Raw genomic sequence first — 21726 nt, 5'->3', positions numbered from 1 at the left:
TAGTATATATTCTATTCTCCTTTGAAATAGTTTGAAAAAGGAAAATGTTGATAATTAGTATTTTGGGGGGACAAAAGACCACATTACATCTTCATATTATTTACAAATATCTTCTATAGCAGTTAAAATTAAAATATCTTACCCATATTAATGTCTGTTACATCACTGGTATGCTCCAGAAATAATTAACTCCTGAAAAAAAGTTAAGAAGACAAGCAGCAGGGCATTTTAATTTGGCAGGTTTAATAATACAACTAAGAAACCTAAAGGATATTCAATAATTTGACTGAGAGAAACAAATGGATATTCGTACGATGAAATCTTTGCATCTATGGCCAGCTTAAAGCTGGTCATAGATGCACATATATAATCATACGAATCTTCCTTTTGTACGATTTTTGGATTGTCTGTCAGCTTGGAATAATTGTCCTGTTTTAGTACAATGGTGATAGGTCAGAGGATAGAACTTTGCTGTTTGATTTGGTGAAGTGTCTGTAACATGAAATATATATATATATATATATATATATATATATATATATATATATATATATATATATATATATATATATATATATATATATATATATATATATATAAATAAATTTTCGAAGCAGACAGCACCTCATGTCAGGTAAGCCATTTTGTGGCTGCCCCTGTGCACGGAAAAAATTAGTATATAATTCAATCAAGAAAAACCAGCACCAGGGGACTTCAAGTATGCAAAAAAATTGTATTTAAAACATATGTATCACCGACGTTTCGGTCCCTGTTGGGACCTTTTTCAAGGACTTGAAAAAGGTCCCAACAGGGACCGAAACGTCGGTGATACATATGTTTTAAATACAATTTTTTTGCATACTTGAAGTCCCCTGGTGCTGGTTTTTCTTGATTGAAATATTTTATATATATATATATATATGAGAGAGAGAGAGAGGGGTGACATAATCAGGGCTGAAACTAGGGGTAGGCAGAGTAGGCACGTGCCTAGAGTGGAAGGCTTGGGGGGTGCCTGGCACGTACCTTCAACTGCTGCCTACCCTAGTCCGGTCTGAAGTCCTGCTGTTTTTTGCGTATGCGTGCGCCTAAGTTAGAGGAGGGTGGTGTGCACTGTGACGTGTCTGGCAGCACGCATACGTTGTGTCGCTCAGTGGAGGGGCAGCGCGGCCGGCCGGGTTGCCTGGGACGCCTGGCCCTGGACATAATAAACATTTTGTCTTCATTTTATTGCCTGGTGGAATATTGCCTTCATTTGAGTGCCTGCTCTGCTAATTCCCCATACAGACAACACCTCTGCATGTATTGCACATATTGGGTGTGACTATGAAGATTTTCATTCATCCAGGTCATGGTATATCTAGTATAGGTAAATCTAAAAAAAACTGGACTTGCTGAGTAATCAATGGACATGATTGGGTGACATCTGCTATTTCCAGGGCATAACTTTCGTATGATTGCGGTCGGTCGATTAATGACCAGAACATCGTCTGATTAGCTATTTGTCCTACTTTAAAGCTACAATTTAAACCTAAATGGTTTGTTTGAGATTGTGGCAGTGAAATGAGCGATCAGTGTCCGAACATTCGTTGTAGAAGGGATAAAATGTGAGTCTTCGGTCAGTTGAAGCTGTAGAACCCAGTTGAGGCACTGGAACCCATCCTGTCAGCCAGTTGGGGTGGGTGTAAAGTTGAAAGATTTATTTGGCTGCTCTGGTAGTGCCAGGGCTGGTTAGTTCAGTCAGTGTGAGAGTTGCATTTGAACACTGTTTATTGCTGCCCTATATACAACTGTATCCAGAGAGGGGAAGGCATTATGTATCTCCACAAGTACTGACTGTAAAATTAACTTATGAAATAGCCATGCACTTGTGCTACAGAGACCCGGCTGGGGAAGGGGAGGGTCATTCCCTCATGGACTTGGATACGAGTGAGAGACGCCGATAAACATTGCAGTTCCCGCCATCGCATCTGTTTCATGATGAATGCGGACCGAGAAGGAAGCAATGGATGACACAATTTCCCTTAGTTCTGATTGTAAGTTCACTCTTCCCTCACTCACTCACAACACGCTGGGTAATTGGCGCGCAGACTCACCTCTCGCTAGTCGCTAGTCGCTAGTAGTCGGCTTGCTGGAAACTGCCTTCGCGACAGGACGTCGAGGCGAGCTCAAGAAAGGAAGACAACTAGAGCGCATATACCTCAACTTATTCCCAACATACACAGAGGGTGACGGGGACTTACGCACATCAGCAAAGTGTCATAATATTGATCGCTCCGAAATTGCCTGTGTTGTTTGTTCGCCGGCGTTTTAATAAAGTTGTGCTTGTTGAAACGGATAAGCCCTCCGTTGGGAGAGTTCCTTTTCCGCGTGTGTCCTCCTAGAAAAGCGTAGGCACGTGACTACAGTTGAAGCCAATGGCGTCATAGCGTGTTTGGGAAATGTATAGGTCAGTTAAATTAAGTCTGAAAGGATTTGAGAAGCACTGACTGCGTCATTATTTAACAATTAGGCATTTATGGAGTTTGTTTTTGTTGCATTTAAACTTGGCAAGAAAGGGATTGCCCAAAACAAAGATGTCCGCCGAGTGTGTGTGTTCACCCAAATGGTCAACAGTAGAAGGCGCTGTGCTGCTTAATGAGAGTAGTCCAAAGTGGTGGCAGTCAGCCAGTTAAACTTCTACTCCACTTTCCTACACTGAGGCGAACAGGAGCCGAGGACCATGACTACCCTATTAAATCTAGAAGGTGATGAATTGTACAGTTATCCGTTCTGTTCTAGCAATGTATTTCTGTAGAATTCTCCAGTCACTGATTTTTCCAGACCGTCGCTCAAAGACAATGTTTAGAGTCGCAAAGGCTGGCGGTGAATGATGGGAGTTGTAGTCCGCAACAAAACCGCTAGATTTGACGAAAGAAAAATAATTTTTATCATTTTCAATGTTTACATCTTTATATTGGGAAAGTTGCTTAAGAAACCCAATGAGAATAATCTAGGTTATTTTAAACACCCATCAGCAGCCTTTATTGTGAGTCTTCCAGCTAGCCCTGACCTGGGAAGTCCTGCTGTTTAGAGACATATGCAAAGTAGCAAGACAGATTTATATACATGAGAGAGATCTGTGCAATTTACTAATGTTGTGCATTTAGGTTTGTTTGTGCATAATGGGAAACACATGCAAACTTTCATTTTATTTATGCCGCTTATTAACCTTCATCAACATTTATTTACAGTAAATTGCTTCAGCCATTGCTTCATTCTATTGATTTAATATTTTACATATTTTTGTACTTTTTATTTTGCATTATTCATGTAAACTGACAGTTTTGTATCATTGTGCATGCAAACTGTATTTGCTTCAATGTTGCTTTGTACTCTGGCATCCATGTTGAAGGCAGTGTGCTTCATTCTCATTTCTGTGGATGGCCATCATCAGCACGGTGTGGAAATAATAAGAGTTGGTACCAGTTACACAATATCTTGCCCGTGCCACTGCTTCTGTCCCACTTAGAAGCAAATGCAAATTCTGTAGAGGTTGTGGACAAAACAGGCTCAAAAACCACAGATACTTTGCTGCAAGGTTTATTCAACACATGTTTCGAGCATTGTGGCTCTTTATCAAGTGTGCAAATGGAACACTTGATAAAGAGCCACAATGCTCGAAACATGTTGTGTTGAATAAACCTTGCAGCAAAGTATCTGCGGTTTTTGAGCCTGTTTTGTCCACAACCTCTACAGAATTTGCATCAGCACGGTGTGGCATGGGACAAAATTCATTCTGTCATAAACAAGCAAAGTTTGTTTTTGTCGGATGCAATATTTTCTCTTAGTCAAAATCGGATAGTATGTGCATGCATATGTGTATACGTTTTTATTCTATTCGCTGCTTAGCTTTCCCTTTAATCACAGAATTACAAGGGGATATATTTATAATTGCATGAACTTGGTCATTCACTAAAAAAAATACAAATACAATACAAACATCAGCCAAAAAAAAACTTTAGTGTATTTGTAAAGCTGCAGTGGGTTTCCACCAGGTTTCCCTTTGCGCATAAATTCTGCTAAACTCTGCTGTATCATTTTGGAAATGTGTGTACGGTGAAATGTTTTAAAATCCATTTTGCCGCTGTGTAATTCTGTAACACTTTTTACACTGCCTTTATAAATATGTAGTTTCCTCTATATCCAGTTTGTAGGACGCCATTGATTGTGTGAAAGGCATCTGTGTAGCTCAGTATGTGAACAATGTCTCTGAGCATGTTTGGTTAGCGCTAGTCCCAGAATGGTCAGGAGCCTGTCATTTGTAATTACCAATGTCTCATTGAAGGCTTTATTGGGGGTAACACTACCCCTTTTACTACTCGGTTGGATGCATCTCATCTGCCCCCGGTCATTGTGTCAATAAGAGGCAAGAAAAGACAGCCATTAATATAATTTATTTAGATATTGCTATTTTTTTATATAACTGCAACATTCTGCTGAACTTTATTGCCAAAAAATGCTCTAAATATAAGAATCTCTTGTGTTATTTGTTTAAGCTCTTTTATGACATGGATGCCTTTATTTACTGGACAAATGCCCCTTTTACTAATACTTTGTTATATTATTTGTGAAGAAGCCCTATTTATGACTGGGTTTGCCCACTAAAAGCAACAAATAGGCACTCAAGGGAGAGGCAACCATTTTTGCACTATAAATATTGCATTGTTCATTTATGCTCCTTGCCCTTAATTTGTCAGTGCTCTAAAGAGGAACTAAGCACTGCAAAAAAAAAACACATCATCAGACCCTTCTACTGTATCTGGGTGAAGATGTGCTTTGCCCATAAGCAAGCAGCTTTAAAGATTTAGTGATCTTCAGCTTTTTGCTGTGCAGCTGTCGCTGAACATCTGTTGTGAGGAGATGTAGTTGATGAGGAGAACTGTGAGGAGTTGTAGTTGAACAACAGCAACTTGCATATACATTTTTATGTACCAATACAATGATGACGTACTTGTAACTCAGAATAATGATAACAAAGTTAGCATTACTTTAACCCTTCAAGTGCTGTACACTGTAGAATCTGTGGCTCTGGCTCTCCAGTCACCACCAAGGTGCCAGCACTGTCATTTCTCCTTTTCTGGTTTCCTTTTTAATAAAAGTGGGGAATTACAGTCCACTTGTACAAACCATGTTGGCACTCTCCTTTATTTCTGCTAATCACATGGGGCTTCTGTTTGGTCAAAAATTGTTGTAGTCTGTTGCCTTTTGTGTTTATATTCACTATGCATGAATTTCATTATGTTTAGGTTTAATTATCTTGTGACCTTGACATTGTGTTGTTTACTAAACTATGGCCTAGAAAGGCTTTCACTGATCACATTAAAGATCTTTAATACAGACTTGAATAAAGTGTCGTTTTCTTAAATTGCAGCTCTTATATGTTTTAATTGTGCACCCCGACGATATATGGCAATTTAGCCTTAAGGTGGCCATACACTCAGAGATCCGCTCGTTTGGCGATGAAGCCAAATGAGCGGATCTCTCCCCGATATGCCCACCTTGAGGTGGGCAATATCGGGCTGATCCAATCGTGGGCCCTAGGGCCCAATGATCGGATCCTAACAAATGTTAACGGGCGGTCATATCGCGGGACCGCATTGACTAACAGATGTGGCCGCGATCCGTCGGGAAGTCGGCCAGATCTCGATCGGGGAAGCCCGTCGGGGGGCCCCATACACGGGCCAATAAGCTGCCGACTCGGTCTGAGAGTGCGGATATTTTCCAGACTGACTTTATTTTTTCACACCCTGCTGCTTTTTACAGTGTTTTAAAGAACAAGGTGCTGCATTCTTGTTACACAAGTCATAGATGCATTTTTTTTTGCATACCATAGCATTAAAGGCACAATCACTCCACAAAAGTAAAATTCACTCTGTTCACATAATCACTAAGCTGGAACTTTCTAGAAACTATACATAATTCCTAGAGTTCGTACGTCTAAATGCTTGTGCAAATGCTCATCAGGTGTTTGTCGCCTTAAAGGGTTAGTTCACCTTTGTTAACTCTTAGTATGTAATACAATGCCCCATTCTAAGCAACTTTGCAATTGACATTCGTATTTTTTCTATAGTTTTTTTAATTATTTGCTTTCTTCTTCTGACTCTTTTTCGAGCTTTCAAATGGTGGTCCCTCAATGTTAGATTATATTGTGCTATCTCCTGAGTTGCAAAAACTCACTGGCTAAAAACCCAAAGTTTATGGATGCCATCTGCTCCAAGGATTATCGTTTATAAAAAGGGTAAGTCAATCCCAAAATAAAAATTTGCATAATTAAAGAAACAAAATTCTAAGCAACTCACCAATATACATTCATTAAACATTTCCAGTGCGTTTAAAGTTATTTGCAAAAACAATTGCTATTAAAAGCAGTATTTTCTAAAATTGTGGTTGTTACTTTTTGTTGCAAAAGTCTCCGTTCCCCGGCAAAGACAGGTCTGTTAATCAGTTGACTTGTGTTTCATTGTATCAAGTCTGAGCCATCAGGACAGAGAATAGACCAGGGACAGACAAACACTAGTTTCAGTAGCATTACATATACAAATAACTTCTAAAATATAAAAGTTGCTTAGAACTGTTTTCTTTTATTAGGCGAAAATTTATTTTTTGGGTTGACATTCCCTTTATAGGGGAGTGACAAGAATGTGGAGACCTACAGCTGTCCAAGTGTTTCTGTAGTTAGTTTTCACTTCATGCACCACCTAGTGGCATAATGTAAAATCACTTAAATATTTATTATCTGTTGAGTCATTCATATAGTGTTGTGTAGTACTGTAAGTGAATAAAGAAAATCGTACAAAAATGATGCTGTCCCTTTTACACCCAGTAGACTGGAAGAGGATCTGTTTTACACAAAAGTACTGAAATAATGCATCTTCTATAACTCCTATACTTGTGATGCACCTGTCACTGCTGGTTCTGTTGTCTCGTTAGTTCTGAATGACTAGTGTGCCAGTTTAAATTAATCTTCTATCCCCCATATGTAATAAAAGGTGCTAAGTTTGCCCATTTGCTATAGCAACAAATAAGATGCTTTCTTTTAAACCGGTGACCAGGAAATGCTTCATGCTAATTGGTTGCTATGAATTACTGTACCTGCACAAACTTAGTGTCTTTTATTACATAACTCCCTACATGTTTTGGTGTCGCTGGTCCTCTTAACACCATGGTTTGGAAAATATCAAATTGATGACTACTGCCTTGAGGGAGAGCGCTACTAAATAATTGACTGCGGGACCAACAGGAGGGGTTTTTAGTATATAAAGATACTCTCTCTGTGTACAGTTTTGATTTAAAAAAAAAATGTAATATAATTTTACAGTTCTGCTTTTAATTGGGCAGGCTGTTGTAGATATTAGCTGCAGAGAGCCAGTTCACTGTGTGACCTGTCTTCAGAGCCCATAATCAGCAAGATAAATCAGTTTTTAAAAATTTGGGTTAATCTAGATTTAGTACATTAAAAAAAATGGAAGCTAAACTGTGTACTCTTTGGGGTATTTTTATAAAAAAAAGTGAAGTTGTAGATCGCCACAGTCCTCTAGAGTGAAATTCCGCAACTCTCCATTCATTTCCATCGGATTTTGAAAGGTGTATTTATCAAAGGATGAACTTTCACTTTCACCCATTGATAAAAACTTTTCAAAAAACCCTATCGAAATGAATGGAGAGTGTTGGAATTTCACTCTAGAGGACTGTGGTGACTTCTAACTTCACTCTTTGATAAATATAACCCTTTGATACTACTGACATAGGTACTGCACCGTTTAACTGCATGTTGCAGGAAGGACCAGTGTGCCCATTCAGCCTGCCCCAATGTTTCCTATATTTTATTCTTGGCTGTGCGTGCACGAAAAAATACAAAATTATATTTTCACACAAAATTCTTTGTGTGTTCTGGCCGTGTGCCAGTCACAGAATTTGTGCACAGCATAGAGTGAACACTGGCCTGCTCTCATGCACAAGTACAAGGCTCAATTGATACAAGTAAACCTTGGGATTAACAGCAACTTTGAGCTGCCAATCATTCCAAGGATCATTTATTGTGTTGTGTCTACACACACAACTGATGGTGTCCAGTGAATTAGACAAAAGACACCACACATGCAACAAGAAATGTTTACCAAAGCAGCCACAAATTTGCAACCAGATTTGCACACAAGCTGTGGTGCATGGTATTTACTATGTACCTGCAATAATGATAGAATGAAAGGAAAATGTGTTATGATTGTATCTTACCAAATGTGCCATGCTTTGCCTTCACTCCCAACTCAACATATAGAAGGGGCTATGCAGAGGATACACAGACAAAGTATTATAGCTGCTGAACAATACTTTTCATACCATCATATATTGAAACCCCACAAACAAACCATTATACCTTGATGTAGGGTAGTTTCCACACTGAACATACAAAGTGGTCAAATATATACGACCAAGCCCTACAATATCACTGCACCTCAGAACCCTTAGGACAGACTTCATTACTACAGAGGCTACAACCTGAGGATTGTGGATCAATACATTCCCAGAGCCATCAGGATTCCCAGAAGCCAACTCCTTGAACACAAATAAAAACCAGAGACTATCCAGCTACCATTGTGCAACACACAATCCATAATTAAAGGTCCTCCTTGTATGGCAAACCTTAGTTTTACTGCCTGCATAGTATCAGAACACTACAAATTTTTCCTTCATAACAATGTCCAGTTTAGATAAATGCTTCCCTACTCTATGACCCATTTTCCTCTGCATACCACTGGTAACACTTGTCTGGTGAGTCTCTCACAGCATTTGATACGATGTGTGGCTCTGAGTTTAAAGCTGCATTTTAAGCAAGGAAAATTGCCACAGGCAAAATGCCAGAGAATGTTTTATGTGCCATTCCCATTAGCAAGGAAAACACGGGGTACTATTCACCACAGTTGATAGCAAGTGACCTTTCAGTATGTCAGTTTGCTGTATCTTCAGAATGAGTGCTTCTGTTATAAGGAGGAAAATCTTATCTGACAATCATGCAGATGCCCAGAAGAATAACCGGTGGGCAAAGCACTTACTGAATGCATATGTGTCATAATAGTAACTTGTTTTATGGGGATAGAGAAGATGTAACATCAACCAACTTCTGCAGGGCTAGAAATGTAGACTGGCGATCCTATAAGTTCAGTGTTGAACTGGGGTATCTGGGCCCACTGGCAATCTAAGAACAAAGCCCCCCCCCCATTGCTGACGTCCCTATTGTGCACCTCCTCCTTAATATTGTGTATGCCTTTTTTTTCACCATGGCAGTGTACTTCTACTCTGCCCCTCCTTCTGCCCCAAAAAATCTTTGGCTGGCAATGGGCCAGATGTGGAGAGGCTCATCAGGGCTGCGGCCCACTGGGATTTTTTCAATGTCCCAGCAGGCCAGTCCAACCTGCATAAGTTCAAGCTAATTCTATGTTTTCCCCAAAAATGTAATAAAATGTAATATAAGCTTCATCACACTGAAATAAGATATTTTCTAAATATAATCAGTTAAATATTCTTTCATCTCCCTCTCAGCATCTGTCTGTCTTCATTCTTGCTTCATGTAGGAGCTGAGAGTCTGATTTTGAATGACGGTCAAATCCAATATATCTTATAGAGGAGCTCCTTTTGAAGATGTATTAGATGTATTAAAGCTCACTCTATTAAAATCACCAGAAATCATGTCTCTCTACATGCAGGATTTGGGCCAAAGGCAGTTATTTTGTTAGATTTTGTTTGTGGTAGGAAAGCAAGTCCTCCTATATATTTCAATGTCAATGAAAATTTGACACCCAACTCCTTCATGAAGAGAAAATGAAGAGAAACGGTACCGATTTTTTAATTGATTGTATTTAGAAAGTTTCTTATTTTAATGTGACGAAGCAAGCATCTCTTACCTATATACTGTATAATTGAATTAATCGTTTTATAAGGAGAAGATACTACAGAAGAAGACAAAATAGTTACATGGTTAATTTGGGTTGATAAGAAACAAAATAGTTATAAAATTTTCAACATGTAGAGGGCAAAGCAACATAGTACATGCAAGGGTTGGAGCATATGGGGGGAAAGAGGAGATATAACTGATACATTTGTGGTGATGTGTTTTAGGGCCCAGGTAAATATTTTGCATATTAGTTATGATAGTGGGTAAGTAGGTATGTCATTGCTCTGCTTCCATGGAGCTCTTGGCCCCAGGGTAATGTCCAACAGTCATTATGGAAATCTTAGGCCCAGAGAAACCCATCTGATCACACAGATTTTTAAGCGAACAAAAGATATGTTTTGTGCACATGAGCTGCATGAAGTTAAGCTGGCCATAGTTTGATCTGACAGTTTGCCCAAATGTGTCCATACTGCCCATGTATGGAGGAGCTACAGCTTCTTTCCACATCCAGCAATTACAATTGTAACAATGGATTGTGGGCCAATCACTTGGACACCAGGGAAGATTAGCAAGTGTTCAGCCATGACAGGGAATACTGCTATGGATACATATATTATTATTTCTGGTAGACAAACAGACCAAAGTAAATGAGAAAGTAAACACTATGGAAGGCTGAAGGATTTGGATGTAAGGTTAAAATCCGTAGAGAAAGAGTAGTCAGCACATCGATTCTCGATACTCTTTGGGGATGGTGCATGTTCTGCAATGGCCACTTCCCATTGGCAAACTGTAATGCGAAATTGAACAGCACCATCAACTCTTGAAGTATTTAAAAAGCCTTTATTTATGCTTTTGTGGGCATCACCGCAACGTTTCAGGCCATGCAGCCTTTTATCAAGCTTGAGTAATGAAAATATCATGTAGTGTTGCCCTGTACTGGTAAAATGGATGTGTTTGCTTTAGAACCACTACTATAGTTCATATAAATAAGTTGCTGTGTAGCAATGGGGGAAATTGAAAAAAGGCTATATGGCACAGGTTAAATAGTGGATAACAGATAACACCATTATGTTCTACAGAGCTTATCTGCTGTTTAACTTGAGCCTTTTCTCCACCATTGCTACACAGCAGCTTATTTATATAAACAATAATAGTGTTTCTGAAACAAACACATCAGTTTTACAAGTGCAGGGCAACACTGCATTATATTTGTATTACTTTGAAACATTTTAATTTTTGATGTTACTGTTCCTTTAAACATGAATTAAACCCAATAAGATTGTTTGCCCCCAATATTATATCTTAGGAGCAAATAAAATGTTATTTGTTATTATTACGGAGAAAAAAGAGATCATTTTTAAAAATGTTAATTATTTGGTTAAAATGGTGTCTATGGGAGATGACCTTCCTGTAAGTTGGAGCTTTCTGAATAAGGGGTTTCCGGTTATTGAAATCCATACCTGTAACTCTTTGTCTCAGGCTAGTTTGTACTAGTTTCTTATAACCATGTGCACCACCTCAACCAGAGCAAGCATTCAATTGCTGGCCCATAATGGCTATTGCACCAAAATCATAACTGAAATACATTTGCCCTAGAGCGGAGGCTGAAATAAAAGCATAAAATACATGAAACCCCAAAAAGAATTTTGCAATTTAGTCTTTTTTTAAATAGGTAACTAAAATAACTAACTAGAATAATAAAGCATTAGTACAGGTATAGGATCCCTTATCCGGAAACCCGATATCTAGAAAGCTCTGAATTACGGAATGGCTGTCTCCCATAGACTGCATTTTATCCAAATAATCCAAATTTTTAAAAAATGATTTCCTTTTTCTCTGTAATAATAAAACAGTAGCTTGTATTTGATCCCAACTAAGATGTAATTAATCCTTATTGGAAAAAAAAAACCAGCTTATTGGGTTTATGTAGGGGCAGATTTACATAGGGTCGAATATCAAGGGTTAATTAACCCTCGATATTCAACCATCGAAGCTAAATACTTCGACTTCGAATATCGAAGTCGAAGGATTTAGCGCAAATAGTTCGATCGAACGATTAAATCCTTTGAATCGTTTGATTCGAAGGATTTTAATCCATCGATCGATTTTTCTTCGACCTAAAAAACATTAAAAAGCCTATGGGGACCTTCCCCATAGGCTAACATTGCACTTCGCTAGGTTTTAGGTGGCGAATTAGGGGGTCGAAGTTTTTTTTAAAGAGACAGTACTTCGACTATCGAATAGTCGAACGATTTTTACTTCGAATCGTTCGATTCGAAGTCGAAGGTCGAAGTAGCCAAAAAAATTATTCGAAATTCAAAGTATTTTTTATTCTATTCCTTCACTCGAGCTAAGTAAATGGGCCCCGTAATGTTTAAATGAATTTCTAGTAGACTTAAGGCATGAAGACCCAAATTACGGAAAGATACATTATCTGGAAACCCCAGGTTCCGAGCATTCTGGATAACAGGCCCATACCTGTATATAAATGCTCACAGGCCTAGATAAAAGTGCAGCCCCACAAAATGCTGTATCACTTTGATGGCCTCCCTGCTCTCCTCTGCTGGAGTTTATTTCGGCTACCCATGGTATTTCAGTCATGCCCTTCTCATCATTACGTTATGCTCACTCTTCACCAGTAGGAGGGGGTTTCTTAGCAGCTGTTTCCAGCTTCATGAGTTCCATCTATAAATATCAGGAGCCATTGATTGTAACTACAGGCTATGAGTGCTACTGATGACTTTGATGGGATTCTAATCAAACTGCTCATTACAATCTCTATCTCAGCCGGGATCTTCATTTTATTCACTGTTTTTCAGCTGAAAAAGAAAAAGCCAGGTTTTAGCGGTCAGTATTTAGAACAAATGTCCTGCATGAACAGGTTGCACACATATAAATGCAAATTTCATTTTCTAAGTATTATCTAACTTGTTTTGTTTTGCCTGTACATTGGTGATGTGATTGTTCCCTTACAAGCTTTAATTTTAAAGTCTGCATTGCTCAGACATTACATACTAATTTGTGCATCATTTTCTTTAACAGTGGATATGCTATTTTGTTGGTCTTAAACCTTATAACTGTGGCATGCCATTTTCTAATGTGGAGTTGCATTTAACAAAGGCTTAGTATAATAAAATATTATATCAAATAAAAGGTTTGGTGTACCATTTTACATTGGTGGGTGTGTGCAAAAGGTGCTTTTATATTCACTTTTGCTGATACTTGAGGGTTCATACAACACAGCGGCTGCAGGACCTATACAAATATATTGTGACTGTAATGAAAGTGCTTGAGTTTATACCATTTAGTGCACAGGTCCCACAGCTGCACACTTCATGACCAAAGGGCTGATTAGTTCTGCTCTGTAAATGCCTGTACAGGTATGGGACCTGTTATCCAGAATGCTCGGGACCTGGGGTTTTCCGGATAACTAATCTTTTCATAATTTGGATCTTCATACCTAAAAGGGGAACTAAAGTCTAAAATAGAATAATGCTAGAAATGTGGTATTTTGTAAACTAAATATAAACATGAGCTTACTGCACCAGAAGCCTAATTAAACAAATGATTGATGTTTTCAAAGTTGGCCACAGGGGGCTGTCATCTTTTCCTTTGTTAAACATCGTTGCAAGACCAAGACCACACACATGCTCAGTGTGGTCTGGGCTTCAGTTGGGAGGTTACGCTTAGGGATCATCATAAATTATCAAAACAGCACAAGTCAAATAATATCTGCCATAGAAGCCGAAACAGCAAGACTGATTAATAATCAGAATATGCAGACTGTACTGGGTCTGCAGATACAAATCTCTACACAGTCACAGCTGCTTTATAGGGAAACAAACAGAGCTGCTTGAGTTCTGGGAAGAAAGGTGGTACCCCTTGCTGTTTGAAAGTATGATTGTTTCCCTGCAGAGCAGTTAGGGACCGTCTGACATTTTCTGTCCTCATCAGTCAGCGCAAGTAAATTGAAGGGGGAATTTCACTGTATAAAGTCAGGTTTCTTATAAAAACGGTAGACATTTTTTTTATTAAAGTATATTGGAGATAGGTTTCTTTTTCATTAAAGAAAGTAAAAATGGAATTTTATTTTTTGCCTTTACATCCCATTTAAAGCTCTGATTTTAGCCAAAGACTTTTAGCAGCCAAGTGTTCTTGAAATGATAAAATGCTTACATGATTTTTACCAATCCATGACTTGTAAATGAAACCGCATTCAGACATAGAAACGCCATTGCCTACTTAAAGGGGCCATATCCCATTTTTTAACATGAGTTATGAATATTGCTTGTGCTTAACATATATATTTCTCTATTTGAATCATGAAAAATGCATGGGTTTTATTTATTGGGCTCAAAGGGGCAAACGGGGAAATCGAAGTTGCTTCATGTTCAGTCCTTGTGAGGTAGATAATTAGATTACCAGTGCATAATGGACTCCTGCATAACTGTAAGACAAAATAGTCATAACAAAGTGGTGAAGGGAAAGAGTTGTATACTGGAATTATCTGCTTCACAAGGGCCAAACATGGAGTAAATTCAATTTCCCTGTTTTTCTGAAGAAGTAACAAAAACTAAGATATATTTGTTATTAAAATAGTCAAAATATATGTTCATTGCACTCAGAATGGACACGGAGCATTACTGCCCCTTTAAAGGAGAATTCAACTGTTAAAGGAAAACTATACCCCCAAAATGAATACTTAAGCAACAGATAGTTTATATCAAATTGAATGACATATTAAAGAATCTTACCAAACTGGAATATATATTTACATAAATATTGGCCTTTTACATCTCTTGCCTTGAACCACCATTTCGTGACTCTATCTGTGCTGCCTCAGAGATCACCTGACCAGAAATACTACAACACTAACTGTAACAGGAAGAAGTGAGGAAGCAAAAGGCAGAACTCTGTCTGTTAATTGGCTCATGTGACCTTACATGTGGTTTGTATGTGTGCACAGTGAATCTTACGATCTCAGGGGGCGGCCCTTATTTTTTAAAATGGCAATTTTCTATTTATGATTACCCAATGGCACATACTACTAGAAAAGTATATTATTATGATAATGGTTCATTTACATGAAGCAGGGTTTTACACATGAGCTGTTTTACTCAGTATCTTTTAATAGAGACCTACATTGTTTGGGGGGTATAGTTTTCCTTTAACTAAAAAAAAAACCCTACCCCCACAGTTCATGGCAGCCATTTTGCGGGTCTTTGGTAATCTGGGACTGAGACCGGTGAACCGGCGCATGTGCAGTTAGAGCAATTTCCGGTTTGCGACAATTGTGCATGTGCCGAAATGGACAGAAATTGCCGAAGCACCTAAGAAGACACAAAGACCCGGAAGATGGCTGCCGTGAACTGCGATCCCTGAATCTGCACCGAGGGGTAAATAAAAAGTTAGGGGCATTTCCCCTGGGGGGGGCAGCTAGGCTGGGGGGAGGAGGGAGGGGGGTCTACATAGGGTAGGGGTTTTTTAGTTAATGGTTGAATTCTCCTTTAAGAAAAAGTAAAACATTGATTGTGTTCCAAACCCATCCTTGGGCAGGCGATCTGTTCATTGAAGCCTTTAGAATTCAGAAACATCTGACCCCGTAGCTCCCTGTGTGGCCAACTTAGATGGGACTTCTCATGGAATCTAAATGCATTGAGGAAGTGAACAAGAAATACAATCACTGAGTCATATGGGCCTTTGTCAACTATGCAGTTGTTGCAGACAATTTCCCTAGTGACACTATCCAGTGACAGGGAAAACTCTGTAGTGCTGATCTCCTTATGGAAGCAAGTAACAGTGACCCCCAACCAGTGGCCTGCGAGCAACATGTTGTTCACCACCCCTTTAGTGTTGCTCCCTGTGGCCTTAAAGCAGGTGCTTAGTTTGACATTTCTGACTTTAAAAAAAAAAAAGAGGATTTTTTTTCTCGCTCATATGGCTCTTCAGCACTTTTTAACTTTAAATGTGGTTAAAAAGGTTGAGGATGCCTGTAGTAAGATAATATGCTTAACTGTAGAATATGATCATCATAGGGTTGCTTGCATATGAAACAAGTATACGTGGTATATGTAATTGATTTTTTATCTGTTTTAATGACAATAACATTCATTAACCTTTTCTGCAAAAGAGACCTTACATTTGTAGAATAAAAAAAGAATACACTTAAGTGCAGATTTATTAAGGTTCGAGTTGTTTTCCACAAGAAAATTTAGTTTTCCAGGTTATTTTGGAGTCAAAAACAGATTTTTTTTTTTTTCCGAGTTAAAAAAAAAAACTTGAATTTCTCAAGATTTATTATACCCTGACAATAGCTCGAATGCAAAAATACACTAGCCAAAGCCTGTCGGTGTCATGTAGGAGTCCCTTGAACCATTTGAAGATATTAAAGGGATATTAAAGGGATACTGTCATGGGAAACAATTTTTTTTTTCAAAATGAATCAGTTAATAGTGCTGCTCCAGCAGAAGTCTGCACTGAAATCACATGACTGGGGGCAGCTGGGAAATTGACAAAATGTCTAGCCCCATGTCAGATTTCAAAATTGAATATAAAAAAATCTGTTTGCTCTTTTGAGAAATGGATTTCAGTGTAGAATTCTGCTGGAGTAGCACTATTAACTGATGTGTTTTGAAAAAAACATGTTTTCCGATGACAGGATCCCTTTAATAGCCCTCATGATGTTCAAGGTTTTTCTGGTGGGTTTCGCATGAAAACTCCATCAATTCAAATCGGATTGGTCAACTCAAACTCGCTGATTCCAGTTTTTTACATTAGAATAAGAAACCATCTGAGTTGTGAGTTCATTTGAAGTTTAAGTTCACATAGCTCTAAAATTCGAACTTTGATAACCCCCTTATTGCTGCATTATATTCCTTACAATATACTATACATTCCATATCTGTTCTTTTATTGGTTATTAAACTAGCTGCAAAATATTCCTAAGCAACATAACATGAACTAATGTAACAGAGCTGCAGGCAGACTGATGTCTGAATAGTTTCTTTCCTTTTGTCATACAGACTGGCTGTTAATTCATTGTGTACCTGATGTGCCTACTAAACATTCTGTCTGCATTATGATACAAAGGGAAATCTTCCATCCCTAGTTTTTTTCTTCCCAGAATATGTTTAACTATTTCCCAAGCCTTGATGGTGGCTTCAGTAGCAACTCTACAGTGAATGCAGCATTTCAAATTGGTCAAATGGGACTTATTATGGCTGTATCCTTGGTAACCTTCTATTACATCTTCACTCAAAACAAGATCACTTTCTATGATTCTAAATACAAAATCCTCTTTACTTTTTATAGAATTTTACAGAATAGCTATAGCCTGTAAACGGGAAATTGTAATTGTTTGTATTTTGAAAAAAAACGAAAAGTAAAATCATTAATAAGAAGAAATTTGCAATTTTACAATTATCTTAGCAATACTTTGTTTCATTAATATACAGGTATGGGACCTGTTATCCAGAATGCTCGGGACCTGGGGTTTTCCAGATAACAGATCTTTCCGTAATTTGGATCCTTATGCCTTAAGTCTGCCAGAAAACCATGTAAACATTAAATAAACCCAAGAGGCTGATTTTGCTTCCAATAAGGATTAATTATATCTTAGTTGGGATCAAGTACAAGCTACTGTTTTATTATTACAGAAAAAAAGGAAATCATTTTTTAAAATTTGGATAAAAAGGAGTCTATGGGAGACGGCATTTCAGTAATTCTGAACTTTCTGGATAATGGGTTTCCAGATAACGGATCCCATACCTGCTGTAACATTCTTTCCTGTTATTTGTGAGCTTTATTGTCCTGCAGATGAGTATTGATTTATATGTGGGGACTGCCATGCAGCTTCCTCTGCCTATACATGAACTGAGGTATAAGTAGAAATATACATACAGAAAGGGGTGCCATGCAATAGATAAACAGACAAGCTAGAATTTAATTAGGATCCAGGTGGCTGAACAGAAATTAGAGCTGAAGTGTGAAATGGATAGATTATCATCTGACATGGACCGGGGAAGTCTAGCATCTCCACAGATGTTTGTATTTCTAAATTTGTACAGACAGTTCTGAATGTAGGTCATTTGCGGTAGTCTCCCTCCCCATATGTATGTCCCTGCTTGTACTCATGAATGTATATTCCTTTGTGTTAATATCATTAGCTCAGTATGATTATCAGAACCACCATATAACTTCTATTATATTATATTAATCTGCTTGAAAAGGGAACTGCTATGATTATAATCTTGATGAGCCAATAATTGTATCACCTTTGTTATGTTTTGTTTTTGCATTGCTACCCTGTTTAACAACAACATTGGAAAGTTAAATAGACCCGGGGGATCTGTATTGCCAGTCCTTAATAAAGATGGCTGAGTATCGGGGACCTGCCCCAGTTTACAAGGCACCATTAAACTGCTATTTAAACAAAAATGCCCCAATACTCAAGAAAAATAAAATTCAAAGGTTTATTCCATCAATATCTCAATAAAAGTACATACATACATACTGACCCCGTATGATCCACCTTACGCGTTTTGTACCCTCCAATATGATTGCGTATTGGAGGGTACGAAACGCGTAAAGTGGATCATACAGGGTCAGTATGTATGTACTTTTATTTTGATATTGATGGAATAAACTTTTGAATGAGTATTTATTTTTCATGAGTATTGGGACATTTTTGTTTAAATAACAATAACACTGCTTAAGCTCTATGCAACAATAATATATTCGCTATTTAGTTTGTTGTTATTAATGCTCTTAATTTAGTGCTATTTCTGCTTTTTTTTTTTGTAATGACCTATATTGTAAAGCAAGCCTGTCTTATAAACCAATCGTTTGCTGCTATGTTTATTGATTATTTCTTAGATGTGATGTTCGGTGGGCGGGGTTTTGAATATGATCCAGTGATTTGTTAGTGTAAAGGAATTGTTCAGTGTAAAAATAAAAACTGGGTAAATAGATAGGCTGTGCAAAATAAAAATGTTTTCAATATAGTTAGTTAGCCACAAATGTAATGTATAAAGGCTGGAGTGACTGGATGTCTAACATAATAGCCAGAACACTACTTCTGGTTTTCAGCTCTCTTGGTTTCCACTGATTGGTTACCAGGCAGTAACCAATTAGTGACTTGAGGGGAGGCACATGGGCCATAACTGTTGCTTTTGAATCTGAGCTGAATGCTGAGGATCAATTACAAACTCACTGAACAGTTATGTCTCATGTGGCCCCCCTTCAAGTCGCTGACTAACTCAGAGTTAGAGAGTCGAACAAGTAGTGTTGTGGCTATTATGTTAGACATCCAGTCACTCCAGCCTTTATACATTACATTTTTGGCTAACTAACTATATTGAAAACATGCCAGAGGCACGGGAGACAGACAAACAGGCAAATAGGGTAATATCGTTTTGCAATGTTGCCACCTCTTGTGTTGCCACCTACACAAGAGGTGGCAACATTGCAAAACGATATTACCCTATTTGCCTGTTTGTCTGTCTCCCGTGCCTCTGGCGCTGGCTCTTTTATTTTAGTAACAGAATTTGCGGACTTGAAGGGATACAAGTGGGAGCTGGCTGGGATCTGTGGACACAATCAAACCTGGGCCTATCTTTCTGGTTAAGAGATTTCCATTATATTGAAAACATACTATATTAGAAACATTTTTTTATTTTGCACAGACTATCTATTTACCCCGTTTTATTGTTAAACTTTATTGTTATATCTTAAAGCATAAAGCACTGCCAATTATTTTATATTCTGTAGCTATTGCCATCACTTTGTAACTTCTATAAAATGAGCGTAATGGTCACTCTTCACTAGGATGGAACAGTAAACTCATTCTTTCTTTTTTTCTGTTATAATTGTAATGCATCTTCATGAAGACTTTGACGAACTGGAAACGAGGCCTGATACCTCATACAATAAGACTGGTAAGATGTACGGTATATGTTATTTCTTTCTTAAGTTATATGTGAATACAAGAAAATGTACACTCGGCACGCTTTTAATTTAGTGTTTCTAAATATTTTGCCAGTCTGTAAAAACAGCAATCACTGTGTAATTTTAGCTTAAAGGGGTGGTTCACCTTTAAAGGAGAAGTAAAACTTAACTAAAGAAGAAGGCTAGAAATGTTGTTGATAATATATTTTTTATATGACCACATTTATATGAGAACAGCCTATTCCAATGACGGACAAATGGTTATGTGTCAGAGTGTAAGAATAATAAAGTCTAATAACAAATGCCCCTATCATTCTGACTCAGCAATAACCACATGCCCAAGGCAGGAAAGGTGAAGGGATGGGTGATGTTCCCCCATTTATTATTTCTCTTATTAATGACACCCAGTGATGAGAGTTCACTTTGTAAGTTACTGACAGAATTTAGAGTGTCAGCAGATAGTAGATGAGGCCCCTTCTACAGAAGTGCTTTCTTCATTTACTGAGTTCCTCCCTGTGTCTGCTTTTAACAGATAAAGAACTGCAAGGCTGAGGGACAGTTGTAAGTGGGAAACTATTTTCAGTGCAATATCTGTAGCTAAGAACATTCAGTCCTCTTCCATTATGGGAGGGTTTAAGTTATATAACGTATGTATGTGTACTCCCATTTTAATCTATAAAAGCTTGTGAAAAGGGAAGTGTCTTTGGCAAAATGCTCGTGGGACACTTCGGTGTAACATGATCATTTTCCCAAGGCAAAACCATTAAAAATTCTTTGTTAAACTCAATAAACCTCATTCCATTTGAAATAGCCTTATCTCAATGTTTTGCCTTCCATATAACGAGGTCATAGCAATAAAATTATCAACATTGTACATGATGTTTTGGGGTTCTGTACCAACCCAAGGTAACCACAACCCTTTAGTAGTAAAGATCTGTGTCTCCAAATACATGCCCAGAAGCTCCCAACTTCTTTTCTGCTGATTCACTGCACATGCTCTGTGCTGCTGTCACTTACTGAGCTTAGGGACCCACTCACAATATGCAGTACACATAGAATAGAAATGTCACAATATAAGGCTGATAATGTAAATAATACAGATAATTATTACATGACAGCACAGAAACCTCATTTTCTGCTTGATAATATGCGACAACCCCTAAGCTTAGCTTCTCAACAGCTGCTCAGAGCCCACTGATCATGTGAGTGTCACAGACACTTTCCAAGATGGTGACCCCCTGTGACAAGTTTGAAGTCCTGGATCATTGCTGCTATTGACAAGCTGAAACTTTAGGCTGGTACAATAAGTTCAGTATATGAAATATGGCATTTTTGGCCATATTCATTTTTTAGGGTTTAGCTCTCCTTTAAGTTAACTTAAAGTGGCAGATGTATTAAGGGTTGAATATCGAGGGTTAATTAACCCTCGATATTCGACTAGGAACTAAAATCCTTCGACTTCGAATATCGAAGTCGAAGGATTTAGCGCAAATGCTGCGATCGAACGATCGAATGATTATTCCTTCAATCGAACGATTATTCCTTCGATCGAACGATTATTCCTTCGATCGAACGATTATTCCTTCGATCGAACGATTAAATCCTTCGAATCGAACGATTCGAAGGATTTTAATCCAACGATCGAAGGAATATCCTTCGATCAAAAAAACTTAGGCAAGCCTATGGGGACCTTCCCCATAGACTAACATTGACTTCGGTACCTTTTAGCTGCCGAAGTAGGGGGTCGAAGTTTTTTTTAAAGAGGCAGTACTTCGACTATCGAATGGTCGAATGGTCGAACGATTTTTAGTTCGAATCGTTCGATTCGTAGTCATAGTCAAAGGTCGAAGTAG

General features: G+C 38.1%; 2 protein-coding genes across 3 annotated transcripts in view; one reads left to right on the top strand and one right to left on the bottom strand.

The window, feature by feature from the left end:
* The window catches only part of senp1.L (SUMO specific peptidase 1 L homeolog), a gene marked incomplete at its 5' end in the record, with an annotated part of 28419 nt that extends 26117 nt beyond the window's left edge, over nucleotides 1-2302 (bottom strand). The window contains 2 exon segments of the mRNA NM_001171874.1: nucleotides 143-192; nucleotides 2094-2302. Of these exon segments, the coding sequence (NP_001165345.1) occupies nucleotides 143-146 (4 nt within the window).
* A 355-nt stretch (nucleotides 2303-2657) lies between these two features.
* pfkm.L (phosphofructokinase, muscle L homeolog) overlaps nucleotides 2658-21726 on the top strand; it is a 55650-nt gene continuing 36581 nt past the window's right edge. Inside the window, exons 1-2 of one of the 2 annotated variants that reach the window (XM_018247509.2) lie at nucleotides 2658-2744; nucleotides 19816-19863. In XM_018247509.2, coding sequence (XP_018102998.1) covers nucleotides 2720-2744; nucleotides 19816-19863 — 73 coding nt within the window. In that variant the 5' untranslated portion in view covers nucleotides 2658-2719. Of the gene's footprint in view, nucleotides 2745-12652; nucleotides 12776-19815; nucleotides 19864-21726 lie in introns of those variants that run through there. The other variant, XM_018247512.2, reaches the window with a different exon arrangement.

Source organism: Xenopus laevis, chromosome 2L, assembly GCF_017654675.1.
Source record: "Xenopus laevis strain J_2021 chromosome 2L, Xenopus_laevis_v10.1, whole genome shotgun sequence".
Taxonomy (NCBI): domain Eukaryota; kingdom Metazoa; phylum Chordata; class Amphibia; order Anura; family Pipidae; genus Xenopus; species Xenopus laevis.
This window is presented reverse-complemented; position numbering and strand designations above follow the sequence as displayed.